The 13975-nt window shown below is 42.9% G+C and overlaps 1 protein-coding gene across 2 annotated transcripts in view; it reads right to left on the bottom strand.

The window, feature by feature from the left end:
* NARF (nuclear prelamin A recognition factor) overlaps window positions 1-9177 on the bottom strand; it is a 35272-nt gene extending 26095 nt beyond the window's left edge. Inside the window, exons 1-4 of one of the 2 annotated variants that reach the window (XM_054977108.1) lie at window positions 8963-9177; window positions 6868-7001; window positions 3143-3223; window positions 1726-1869 (exon numbers count right to left, since the gene is read on the bottom strand). In XM_054977108.1, the coding sequence (XP_054833083.1) occupies window positions 1726-1869; window positions 3143-3223; window positions 6868-6894 (252 nt within the window). In that variant the 5' untranslated portion in view covers window positions 6895-7001; window positions 8963-9177. The remainder of the gene's footprint in view (window positions 1-1725; window positions 1870-3142; window positions 3224-6867; window positions 7002-8962) is intronic. The other variant, XM_054977109.1, reaches the window with a different exon arrangement.
* Between the last annotated feature and the right edge of the window lie 4798 nt (window positions 9178-13975).

The following is a 13975-nucleotide window of genomic DNA, read 5'->3' as shown; positions in this document are numbered from 1 at the left end:
GCCCTCATATCAGAAGGCGACACATGGCAGGCCACAGAGCAGCAAGAAATATAGTATTGTGTTAAGGCAAAAGAGAGGAGAGGAAGAAAGCTGCATATATCCAGATGGGGAAACACAATGAAGCAAGGGGGAGTATTCCTCTAGCAGCAAAGAAAACCATCAGAAGAACTCAAGCCACTCTCAGGGCCAAACTACAAGTGACGCCTGACACTAGTTGGACACTTGTCAGCTTCCCTCAAGTTTTGATGGGAAATGTAGGCGTCCTGGTCTTGCAGCTTGGCTCTCCGACTGCTGTCCAATGGACTTTTCAACTGTCACTTGTCCAACATTCCGCCAAGCTGCCTACATTTCCCATCAAAACTTGAGGGAAGCTGACAAGTGTCCAACTAGTGTCAGGCGTCACTTGTAGTTTGGCCCTCAGTCAGTTATTGAAGATTCTGGGGCCCTGTGATTTTTGATAGGAGCCTCTAATGAAATATGAACTCTACATAACCTCTTTATAAACCTCTCTGGGGTCTATATAATCTCTCAAATCTTAACTGAAGGATTATTCTGTAGCAAATCTCTGAGTTGGGTACTTAATTCTTCAGTGAACAATGAGAGTACCCTTGGCATTTGTTCTTCTCCTGACAGAAAGTAAACCCAAGGTGTTTCCCAAATTATATGACAAGTCCACGTTTGCCACCAAATGTGCACTCAGCTGGAAGCCACAACCAATCCCAGTTCTTAGATATTTATTCATTACAAGTTGGGAGGGCTCAAGGAATAAGGAGAGTGAGGTTTAAATCATTGAGAAACTTCCCTTTCATCCAGATTTCCCTGTCCAGGATACTATAAAATGTTAGAGGCCTGAGCAGGCTGATTTCCCCATTCCCTTTCAAGAGTTCATGTCACTGGGATACTCTCGATGTTTTCCTTTTTTTAAAAAAAATGTACAAAGTAATATTTTTTCTGCATACCTGGAAGTCACCCAGCATGCAGAAACCCCTACTTTGTCTGTGGCCTGCCTGTTTCACGGCTCTACTGATAGGTATTTGACTATGGCATTTTTATTTAAAATATTTAAATCTTGCTTTTCAGTCAGAGGTCACCAAAACAGCTAACACACAATATCAAAAACAGTTTAAAACAGGTAAAATTAGCAGAGTTAAACAAACCACTGCAGATATATATATTTACAAACTGGTATTTGTCATAAGTATGTCCTATAACAAATATTGAGGCTGGAGAAAGTTCTTTCAGTCTAAGAAGCTTCTTCCACCGTAAGTATCTCTTCTGTTGGAGGTAGGGTTCTTATGTGCCTGCTGGTGGCGAGCAATATCCAGGGGCCTGCCTCTTCCTACTGATCACCAGCGATCAGTGGGCAGAGACACAAATCTCCAGAAGACTGCCTGTCATCGGCAAGCTAGCAGATGAAATGGCTGTGTGAGCACACCCATGCTTTGGCTGATGTGTTACTGGAAGTGATGGGATCTTGCCAGGGCCGATTCTTAAAGAACTGGCCACAGTGCAATGACTTCACTTCCTGTCGTATCCTCCTGCTGGTTGCCAGAGGGAACCTGGCAACCTTAGTTGGAAGAAGGGCCACATAAATTGGAGGAAGGCTCGGTGGAGTGGTAGGATATACAGGCCAATATCTGTAAAGTCCTGGACGTGAGTAGCTTTGCACAGCTCCAGTAAAAGTGCAAGAAACAGAAGGCAGCATGCTCTTTACACACACATTACCTTGTTAAGGTTTAGTATCCGGAAGAGTTCCTTCTGATTCTGCTGGAAAACTTTGACCGCTTCTTCTGAGGTTATGCAATTTTCACAAGCTAGGCAGTCACTAAGGAATATTTTAGCATTAGCCAATTTATGGAATTCACTTTTCTGAAAATGAAGAACACCAATTAAAAACTTGGCAACAGCAACAACACTCTATTTAATTCAGTTCTCCAAAAACGGTGATGAAAGGACTCATAATCATGCCAGAGGAGTTCTGTGGCTGGAGCACCAGACAGTTAGCAGTTGGTATTGCTCAGAATGAAGAACAAGAGATGAAGGTCTTACATTAACTGGAAATTTCTGCAGATAGAATTTCCGTAAGTGGAGCAGGACCCCCCCCCCCTCTTCTGCTGCAGAGACCTGCCCCCCCCCAAGTCTGCCATGATGGTGAGGAGGGGACCCAGGAACAGCTTGTGGAGGAGGGTTGCAGGACTGCTATAGGAAAGGCGAATCAATGAATATCACTCCCCCACCTGTAGAAATCCTCTGTGAAAATCAACCCCTGATCACAGACTATTGAATTCATTCATTGACCATTTGTACCCAGTTTTTCTCCCCCAGTTGGGGACACAAAGTGACTTAGTTTGTTCTCCTCCTTATTCTCACAACAAGCCCTATGAGGTAGGTTAAACTAAGTGTGTGTGACTGGCTCAAGGTCACCTAGTAAGTTTCTTTGGTCAAGCGGAGATTTGTATCTCGCAGATCCTAATCCGACAGTTTAACCACTGCATAACACTGGTTGTCCTCAAAGGCCATGGCAATTTGATTTTTCTTTTTCCCCATCAAGTAGGTTATAGTAGCAGTTGAGAATGCAAAACAAAAGACTGTAAATCAACTTTTAAAACATCTTATTTTAAATTGTGTGTTTGTTTAATGAGGGATGGAACCATAGCTCATTGGTAAACTGCAGACTAGGCATGCTAGTTTCAAACCCTGGTATCTCTAATTAAAAGATCTCTTGGGAAAGACTGCTGCCTCAGTCCTTGAAGGGCTGCTGCCTGTCTGAACAGATAGTACTGAGCTTGATATATCAATGGTCTGAACAGGCAAAGAGCAGGTTTTATTAAGTTCTGTAAGTTACACCATAGGGAATGTTTTATTTGCATCAGCTGTGTAAAGCACCAAAGTGTGCATAATGCCTTTCACAGATCAGCAGTGTTCAAAAGAACAAAACAGAATGGCTCCCATTGAGCAACAGTCAGACATCACCAAGGCAGCAATCTACTTGGGAGTGAACTTCACTGAACCAAATGGGACTTAATTTTGAGTAAACATACTACAATTACACTATACAGCTTCTTGAAGCCCATGGAAGAAGGTAGTTATGATGACCTGCATCTCATTCAATATGATTTAGATTAATAAAAATGTGAATTACCTCTTCATCTTCACCATTTGAGTTGAGAAAATCAGCAGGCATATTTTGTTGGTCATCATTTTTCTGTTTTTTACTACATTCCTGAAACATATCATAGACTTCAGTGATAAAAACAAACAAATGAAAGTACTGCACATTACAGGTTGCGAAAGGATGGGAAAGTGTCTTATTGTAACATTCCATCTGATCTAAATTTTCAGTTATTTATTATTGAACACAGACTGACCCAGACATGCCCAACTATTTTTCAAAGAATTATAATTATTTTATAGTATCCCCAATTTACATAATGTGGGGTGGTGAGCAGTGCCCTCAAGTCAGAGCTGACTTATGGCAACCCCGGTAGGGTTTTCATAGCAAGAGACTAATAGAGGGGGGTTGCTGTTGCTGTTGCCGAGATTAGGCTCACCTGGGCTATCCAAGTCAGGGCTTACATAATGTACACATAAATAAAAAGTAGGCCCTAAAGAGATCACAATGTCAATTTCAACAGAGGGGAAAAAATAGAAAGATACCGGTAACAGTCAGGGACGGATCTACGGTTGCTGGCGCCCAGGGCAACCGAAGAATGGCCACTTGCGCGCGCGCTGTGCACACGCGCGTTCCCTGGGCTGCATGATGATGTCAGTTCCATGATATCATCACGCAGTGTGGCGTGTGCCACCCTGCGGCAAGCCGGCTGTCCCAGCATGCCGCAAAGCTGGTGGCGGCAGCGCAAGTGGCTGGGAGGCCACTCGCACTATTCGCCTGCCCCACCTGTCTCCTAGCCACCCGTGCTGTCTTTTGCCTGCCCCGCAGGACAGGGGGCGCACGGCAAGCACACCCTCTATCCTGCCGCCCGCGCGCTCCCGGGGCTGGCAGCTGCGTCCAGCACCCCCTCTTTGGCGGTGCCGGGGGCAGACTACCTCCCCTGCCCCCCCCCCGTTGATCCGGTCCTGGTAACAATCTAGTTATTGGTAGATGCATTTCTTCCAACAGTTCACGGATAATAAATGTTAGTTTACAAAACTGAGGATGTGAGCAGCGGGATCTGCCCCAGGATCTATGCTGAGGCTGATGCTCTTCAATTTATTCATAAATGACCAGGAATTGAGAGTGAACAGAGAAGCAGCAAAGGATGTGGATGACACCACATAGTTCAGGGTAGTGAAAACACAAGCGGATTTTGAGGAGCTCCAATATGGACTTCTCCAAACTGAGTGAATGAGCAATGAAATGACAGATGTATGTAAATTTGTCAAGAGCTTGAAATTGAAATTGTCAAGAGCTTGAAATTTGTCAAGCTTTAAGCTGATCCTGCACTGGGCAGGGGGTTGGACTAGATGATCTGTATGGCCCCTTCCAACTCTATGATTCTATTCTATGAAATGCAAAGTGGGGTTCAGGAGAGCAAAACATCCTAATTTCATGTACATGTTGATGGGGTCAGAGATGGTCATGACAGACCAAGATCAGGACCTTGGGGCTTTGGGGGATAGCTCACTGAGAATGTTGATTCAGTGTGCAGTGATGTTGAAAAAGGTGATTCTACACTAGGGATCATCAGGAAAAGGAGTGAAAATAAAACGGGCAGTATAATCATGCCCTCATACAAATCCTTGGCGCAGTCTCATGTAGAACACTGAACACAACTCTGGTTCCCACTTCTCAAAAACAAAACTGAAGAAATGGGAAAAGTGCACAAAAGGGAAACCCAAATGATGTCAAGAGTGGTGCGCTCCACCTATAAATTAAGGCTAAAATATCTGGGGCTTTTTAGTAGAGGAAAAAAGTGACTTGAGGGATGACATAACAGAGGCTACAAAATCATGCACAGTACAGAGAAAGGGTCAATTGGGGCATTTTCTAAGCAGAAATTAATAAAAATACAGAAACAGGAAACCATGTAGAGAAGTACATAGATATATCGACTACTTATTAGATGGCCTGTTAGGAGCTGCTGTGTTCTGACCTTGGAGGCTGTAGGAAATAAGAGTCTAATCAATATCACTGGATACCTCCGGTAATTTATTTCACAGGATTGCTATGACCATTATGATCCCATACACAAACAGTCTGGGGTACAGGGAGGGGAAAGAAGTCAAGGGGGAAAGTAAATTCTGTCGAATGGGCAGCAGGGCACAAAGTCAATTTGATAATCAAGAAGTGTTAATTCTACCATAAAAGATACAGGCATTAGAATATAATTAAGAGCCCAATCCTATGCAAATCTAGGCATGCTTGAGTCTACTGAAATCTAGGGCTTTGAGGCATCTCAGAATGCCTCTGTATAGGCCGTAAATACACATGTTCTGGATTAAGAAATTTTAAAAAGTAGCAAAAGTTAGTCTTGTCTTCTTTGTAGACTTATTAATGACAAAAGAAACTTTCCTAGTGGAAACTGCAGTTTCATGTGCCCTTGTCACTCACTGTAAGACAAATGCTGTGTAACTATTCCTGAGCAGCAATATACATTTAAATCACCCAACACGTGGTTTTCTCAAGGGGAGCAGCTGTGCTTTTAGATAGCTCAACAAATTGGGCAGGATGGTGCAACATGTGGAGTTTGAAGTAGGATGTGCAATCAAGCTACTACATGCCCAGCACATACTTTCAAAGCTGTACCACACGCATGCTGATTGAGATTAAATAAAGATCTTGAGAGCCCACCCGCAGGTACAGCCACAGGATACTATGATGGGAACCTGATGTGAGTGAAAAGAGAGAAACCAAGAAGATATTCTGGAAAGCAGAGGAAAAATTGGCCACTAACACCGTATGAGAAAAATAATGATTTTCCAGACATGTTTTGCATGTTGAATAGAACAATAACATAGGAGATTGGCAGCGCGGTCCTAAGGAGAGTTTATCTTTCTAAGAACATTGACTTCAGTTGACTTAAAAGGATGTAACCTGCTTTGGGGCTGGATCCAGACTAAACCAGCCCACTGCGTATTCCTTCCTTCTACATACCCTTCTCAAGATCCCCTATGCCCCATGTTGTTCCTCAACATCCCCTATGCCCCACAAGCAGCATTTTGCGGAGATCAGTGAGGTAAGGTGAGGGGGGGGCGTGCAGGAAAGTCTCATTCCAGTGATGGAAAATTAAACTGGATCCAGCCCTAGATTGCACAGTGACTATGCAACCCTTTGAAGAGTCACTCCAATCTAAGTTCATTGATTTCTCTGCAAAAAGGTGACGCTGTCAGAATCACGCAGTAGAATGACTAAATTGATCTAGAAGACACGATTGCAGTGATTCTTAACCTGTTTGAGTGCTTGAAATAGTATTTTGACAGCATTCTGCTTATTACAGCAGAGTAAAACTTTCCCTGAGATATCCAACTTTCCGCTGAGAAATCCAAACAAACCTCGTATATCCAAGTAATTTATTTTCAGAACTATCACTTTACATAGAATCCCATTTATTTTGAAATACATTATATTAAGTTTAATGGGATTTACTCCTAGGAAAGGATGCACAGGATTGTAGCTGTGCAGCCCAATTCTATGCATGTTTATTCAGAAATAAGTTGTGCAGTTATGATGAAATCTGGAATCCTGCCTTTGATTATTTGGAACTCAGGGGGATCCTAGCACAGAGAAAAGACTATAGACTTCGGTTTTCTCTTTGATTGTCCTTATGTCAAATAAATAAAAAAAGAAAAAAGGGGAAAAAAAGAAACAAGTTGTGCTAAATTCAATAGGAGCCTTAGAACAACATAATTCATAAGAAAATGACTCACCTTTTTGGTGCAATTTTCACACTTCATTTGAGGGTCTTTGTGTTCCTCTCTTTGGTGTGCTGGGCAGAAGTTGCTGGTTCTCTTCTTATAGTGAGATCTAGAAGAGGAAGTGACTTCCTAGGCTCTTCAGCTCCCTGAAGCAGTACAGGCACACACACACACACACAACACAGGTCACTATCCTTTATTGCTATCGTGGTCTTACCATCCTCATATAACTATCCTCCTCTGCGAACAAAGCATTCTAGTTCAGCTGCCAATTCTACCTCTAACTGGGTAAGTGTTTCATCAGGAAGTTTCAAAAGTGGGATGGTTCTAAACTAATCTAGTGTTGCAGAACTGACTAATCAGCAACAAATGCCTGCTTGTCAACTCATCAAAGTCAGAAATGCTGTAGCATCCCAAGGCATTTGCATCTTAGCTCCAGTGATACATATTTTCACTGTACTACATGCAGACAACACCTTGTTCTTCTTACCAAGAGAAAAGTTTGATTTTTAAAGCTATTCTGTGTCGTAAGAGGAGATGGCTTTTAGACATCACCGAAGGGCTACATGATCAGACGTGCAGTGACAGGTGACTCAAGGAAATGTTCAACCATGTTCAACCAAAGTCATCTCACATCTTTATACGATCGCTGTAATCTGCTCTATAGGCGGTGATAGGTGAATGTATAACGTGCTGCTATGTTTTTATTGTTGATAGCTGTATTTATATGGTGCTAATATATGTTTTAAATGAATGATATGAATTATTTATATTTTAATGGCTACTGCTGATGAATTGTGTAGCATGTTTTAAATTGTTGTGATCCGCCCTGAGCCCACTTTGTTGGGGAGGGCAGACTATAAATTTAAGTAAATAAATAAATAAATAAATGTCTCAGTAATATGTGTATGAGAGGTTGTTTCTGAGATACACACCCTTTCTCAACATAGGGTAGGAGATCCTAAGTGGTAAACATATATTACACATTATCATTTGGTTTCTTCTAAGCATCAGGGCTCCACAGGACGAGACTAACCCACTTTCACCTTCCAAACCATTACTCTTTATGAACACTCATTTTGTGAACAAATGTGTATATATGCCATCACGATGTTACAGAATGTAACTGATGGCCTTCATTCAGAACTCAATGACACCTCCAGTTTAGCAGCATCCATAATTTGGAATACTGGGCAGTGATAAACAAGCACTTGCCATAACTCATTTCTTATTGGTGTATGGTATCTACGTCAGCAAGTAACACCCACATACACTGGATCAGGCGTAAGCCCACGTTGCCCTTTTGTAACATTTAGGAGTAGAACGCATTTCATTAAGGAGCTGTGGCTATTATACAGTACCCTAAAAATAAAGGATACAATTCTTCCCTGAAAGTGCCTGGATCCACCTAAAGGTAAAATAGGGTTGCTAGTTGGTACACCATCCCTAACCAAACTGTGAATGTTAATAGCTTTAGAAATATGGTGTAAGCACAACATTTTCTTTAAAAGATGGGCTATTCCTGTTACCATAATAAGTGAACAAATCCTCATGGAAACCAATGGAATTTACTCACATGTCTGTATATGACACTACTGTTTGTGCTGCAGACCTTTACATTTCCTTGGAAGTAAGATCCAATTATTTTAAGCATGTTTATTAGCACAGTTTTAGCCCAAGCAGGGACACAATCCCACGCATATCAAATCTGAAACAGCTCTCTCCTGTATCTTGGGCTCAAACATTTAATAGACGACTTTTTAAAAATAACAGCCAATCCTGGTACACTTTATCTCAGGGATTATCCAAAATGATAACGTGTGTGTGGCAATTCGAGGGAGGTCTGAATTCTGATCCTTTGGAATTACACACACAAATCCCAAGCACTCTCTGAACATTTTTTGCAAGTTCCGCATAAAACTTATGATTATCAAATTTTACTCTTGCCACCGCAAGTCATTGCTTCTGCTTTGCAGAGGCAGAAGAAAGAAGGCGGACAGCCGCGTTAAAACAGGAACCGAGACATGCAAGAGCAAGCCGCCGCCGCCGCTAACATACAATCCATGCAAAGGAATTAAAGGGAAGGAGAGAAAAGCAGACACAGTACCTTGCAGCATAATTCACTTAAGTCACAAATGGCATCGCTAGGAGCAATTAAATGGCACCACAGCTAAAGCCTGGTGCACGCTGCTCCCACCATTTAAACACAATCCAGAGCATGAGTGGGGAGGGGGGGGGGATCCTTAACAGTCTCTAAGATGTGACTCGCTCTTCTTTTTTCCTCCTATTGCGGGGGTAGCCTTTCTTGTCCTCCCTCCGCCCCTGCCGTTTGCGAGCGTTCATTGTAAACCTGAGAGCTGTCACGTAGTCGCCAGCATTTGCGTAGAAAAGCGAGTGACAGCGCCCCCTTACCGCAGAGAAGTGAATGGCGACAATCTTCCTTCACCAGGCTGTGAGGAGGACCAGTGGAGATGCTTGAAGAAAGGCTGGTCTCCAAGAGCATATTGCATTTTAAAAAGCTTCATTTCTATTGTTTGTCTTTTCCATTAATTTCGCTTTTCCTTCTGCATTTTTGTTTTAAAAGCCAGCTACTAATATATTTATTTTGGGCAGAAATTTCTTACACAATATTGTTTTCATTATAGATATATATATACTGTTTAAAGAATGGGGCACCTTGACCTACATAGCCCAGGCAAGCCTGATCTCGGAAGTTAAGCACGGTTGGCCTCGGTTAGTAATTGGATGGGAGACCTCCAAGGAAGCCCAGGTTTGCTATGCTGAGGCAGGCAATGGTAAACCACCTCTGTTAGTCTCTTGCCATGAAAACCCCACCAGCGGTCGCCATGAGTCAGCTATGACTTGGTGGTACTTTCCACCACCAGAGCATGGGGCAGAACTAGATGACCTGTGATAAGCTTTCATTAGTTTATTGTTCAATCTCCATCTTTAGCTGTGCTCGTTTTTGACAAACAAAAACTGATTGGAAATTGGCTTTGATTAAACAAAGAATCCATTTGAGCAGATCCAAAATATGACTTTTACCTCCACAATATCTAATATCTCTAGCATTCAATCTAACATTTCAGCTTACTTTTTCATTCTCTTTCATGCTACAAAAAATTCCATTTAATGCTTATATGAACAGTGTGAACTCAATGAATACAGAGGGAAGCAGCAATCAAGGCACAGCTAGAAATACCCATCTACCATTTAATTGCCATCTTGCTCCATTCTCAGTGCTATTTTATATCACCCAGCTGGAATTCCTATGTTCCTTAAGACTGAGTGCTTTGCAGGAAGAAGGCTTGATAGTAAAACAGACTGAAAATATAACCTTGGATTTTTTTTCACAAAAAGAGTATCAGCAAACATTTTTGTCCTTCAGAGCTCTGATTGAAACATTGTTTTCAGCCAACAATTTGATCATAACTGAAACTTACAAGTTTTGAAATTTCATGATCCATATTCGACATATTTATATCTATAAAACGTATCAGCAGGTGTTAATGGATGTCTGATGTATAGGTTTGTATGTACATCAGTATTTTTTCATTTGCCCTTTGTGACTTCTTTCCCCATGTTTATATGATCAGTTATCATGAGAAAACCCTTCAGCTAGAGTAAGCTGTGTCTTTTTATGCTGTTAAAGGTTTAAACAGAGGCTAAAATGAACTGACAGAGCAATCCTAAAAAGAGTTACTCCAGTCTAAGCTCATTGATTTCAATAGACGGGAGTAACTGCTCTTAGGATTGCACTGCGAGTGTCTTTTTGGTGGGAAGATTCCAGAAGGTGATGCTAGGCGACTGCTACTATACCTCATGCCTTCACTTTTTGTTTATGGGTGTCATCTACATTATATGTATATGTATATGTATATGTATATGTATATGTATATGTATATGTATATGTATATGTATATGTATATGTATATGTATGAAACCACTGGTAAATTATTCAAAAGTCCTAAATTAGTGTCTAAGAACTGGGGCAGTGACAGACTGGATGAAAGTTTCAACAAACTGACACTTTTTTGTTTGTTTACTTTAGATATGGATCATGAGCCTTGTGGCGCAGAGTGGTAAGCTGCAGTACTGCAGCCCAAGCTCTGCTCACGACCTGAGTTTGATCCCGGCGGAAGCCGGGTTCAGGTAGCTGGCTCAGGGTTAACTCAGCCTCTGATCCTTCCGAGGTTGGTAAAATGAGTACCCAGTTTCCTGGGGGTAAAGTGTAGATGACTGGGGAAGACAATGGCAAACCACCCTGTAAAAAGTCTGCCAAGAAAACATCGTGATGCGACGTCCCCCCATGGGTCAGCAATGACTCGGTGCTTGCACAGGGGACTTCCTTTACCTTACCCTGAGGGTGATGCTGGTGGGAGCGGAGTGCTCTGGCAGGCCATGCTCGCGGAGGTTGTCCCCTCAGGGTCTGGGACAGCGCCGCTTAGAACGGTGAAGTTGATGGCTCAGGAAGTGGGCCTTCACATCTTGGCAGAGAAGATTGCTCTACATGGCTTGCCCATATCCACTGTGTAGTGTGTGGGCTTCCGCAGGCTACTAAAGCATCTTGCCCCTTGGTTCTCCATGCCGTCGCCGCGCACCCTTGCCCGTCGAGTCCTGCGGGTATCTTGAATGAGGGCTGGCACGTTTGGGACAGGTTTAGGCAGGCCCACTCGGAACGGGCACTAAAGAAATGTTAGTACCAGAAAAAACAGTGGGAAGCATTACAGACACCAGGGAACAATATTTTTGAAAGGAAAACATGAAAATATCGTGCTTTTATTAACCCCGTTCCTTTTAGGCATGCAGAGTGGAAAATAATGTTATGTGCAGACACAGTTCAACAGAACAATACTTATGATTGTGGAGTATACACAAGATTGAGGACCTATTTGTTTATTTTGTTGGATTTATACTCCACTCTCCCTGCAAGCAAGCTCAGAATGAGTAATAACAAACCAAGTACATTAAAGGGATAAAACAGTAACAGCATAAAACAAGATAAAACCCTCAAAAATTATTAATGGTTTGTCAAGTAGAGTATGAGATGGGATTTTTCAAAGAGAGACTATGGAGGGGTGCTCTGGGTCAGTGGTCATCAGTGTGTGCAAAAGTGAGCAAGGAACTCAGGCAGGGTGTGACACGTTAGGGGAACATGGAAGCCTGGAAGGCCACTGAATGGGAGAGGGGAAAAAGAAGGGGGACAAAGGGAGGATTTATGCTTGAAAATAGAGAAGATGGTGATATTAACTGCATGAAAGTAAAACTAAACTAAGGAGCTGACAGGAAGGATAAATACACAGATGGAACTGGTGATACCTACACATCGTCCAGAAATATCAACTAAAATGTAAAGTATTTTTCCTTGTCTATCGTTTGAGACTCTGGTTGCAACAAGTATTTCTACTCCTAGGGGTTATTGTTCGCCCAGGGGGCTGTCATTCAGGTAACAGAGCTGTTCTTCTACACCCAGGGGGTTTCATTCCCGTCCCAGAAGGCTTCTGCTACACCCAGAGGCTGTCATTCCACTCGGGGGCATGCCATTTCAGCCACAGAATGCTTATGCTAGATCCAGGGGTGTCATTCCACTCTGAAGCCTGTCATTCCAGTCTGAGAGCCAGTCTGATGCACCTAGGGGAAGTCGTTCCAATCAGAAGCCTGTTATCCCAGTCCCATAAGCCTTCTGATACACCCAGCGGCTGTCATTCTACTAAGGGGCCTGTCATTTCAGTCTCACAGCCCTTCTGTCACATCCAGAGGCTGTCATTCCACTCAGGGGCCTTACATTCCAATCCCAGAACCCTTCTGTCACACTCAAGGGACATCATTCCCCTGAGGGGCCTTTCATTCCAGTACCAGAGCACTTCTGTCACACCCAGGTGCTGTCATTCCACTCAGAGGCCTGTCATTTCAGTCCCAGAGCCCTTTTAATACACCCAGGGGCTGTCATTCCTCTCAGAGGCCCGTCATTCCAAAGCGCTTCTGCTACATCCAGGGTCTGTCATTCCACTCAGCGGGCTGTCATTCTTGTCCCAGAGCCCTTATGTCACATCCAGAGGCCATCATTCCACTCAGGGGCCTTTCATTCCTGTCCCAGAGTGCTTCTGCTATATCCAGGGTCTGTCATTCCACTCGGGGGGGGGGTCTCATTCTTGTCCCAGAGTCCTTATGTCACTCCCAGGGGCTGTCATTCCACTCAGGGGCCTGTCATTCCAGTCCCAGAGCGCTTCTGCTACACCCAGGGTCTGTCATTCCCGTCCCACACCCCTTCAGTTACACCCAGGGGCCATCATTCCACTCAGGGGACTGTCATTCCAGTCCCTGAATAGTTTATCTGGTCCCAGGGACCTTCCTTCAAAATACACTCCACATTTTCTTTGCAACTTTTTTTTTTTGCTGTAATATGTTTCAATGGTGCCCAGGCAAGTAAATGGGCATTCTTGGTCCCCATTATTTCCAACGGGCATTCAAGCCTCTCCCATTATTTTCAATGGGCAATCCTGTCATTCCTTTTAGTACATCTGGCAAAACTCTTGAGAAGGTAAAATGGACCATTTTAGGCTGCAAAGGGAGTCCAGCTTTGACTTGTCCTTTGCAGAAAACAAACTCCAATGCAAACAAACAAAAACCCTATGACATTGGGTCGAAGGATTTTCTGTGCTTGCTGTGCTGGTTTTCTGTTTGCATGACGCCGTTTTAAATTGCAGGATATTCTCAAATGTGATCCTCCACTCTGGAGTCAACTCCTTCAATTCCGTGCCACCTTGTTCTGCAATTTTGAGCTAAGCTGGTGCATTCCCAAATCGTGTAGAGTTAGAGTCCGTAAAACCTATTTTATACAGTGGATATCTTTTTTAAAATTTTCCTGCAGTCTTTGTTTTTTCTTACACTCACCGCCTATCTTTTAAAGACCGCTTCCTATTCTAATGCGGGAGCAGGTTCATCCAGAAACGAACCGTGTTTTTAAGAAAACAAAGAATAGAAAAAGAAAGACCCTGGCACTTCCAACAGGGTTTTTTCCTTCTTTTAAAAACATTAAAGCACATATACTTTTACCATATTTTCCCCATAGGAGAAAAGTCCAACCGGAAACGGAAGTGAAATTGTACAGCAAGTGCAA

The sequence above is a fragment of the Eublepharis macularius genome, chromosome 4 (genome assembly GCF_028583425.1).
Source record: "Eublepharis macularius isolate TG4126 chromosome 4, MPM_Emac_v1.0, whole genome shotgun sequence".
NCBI classification, from domain to species: domain Eukaryota; kingdom Metazoa; phylum Chordata; class Lepidosauria; order Squamata; family Eublepharidae; genus Eublepharis; species Eublepharis macularius.
Note: the sequence above shows the minus strand (reverse complement) of the source record. Positions and strands in the feature narration are given on the sequence as shown.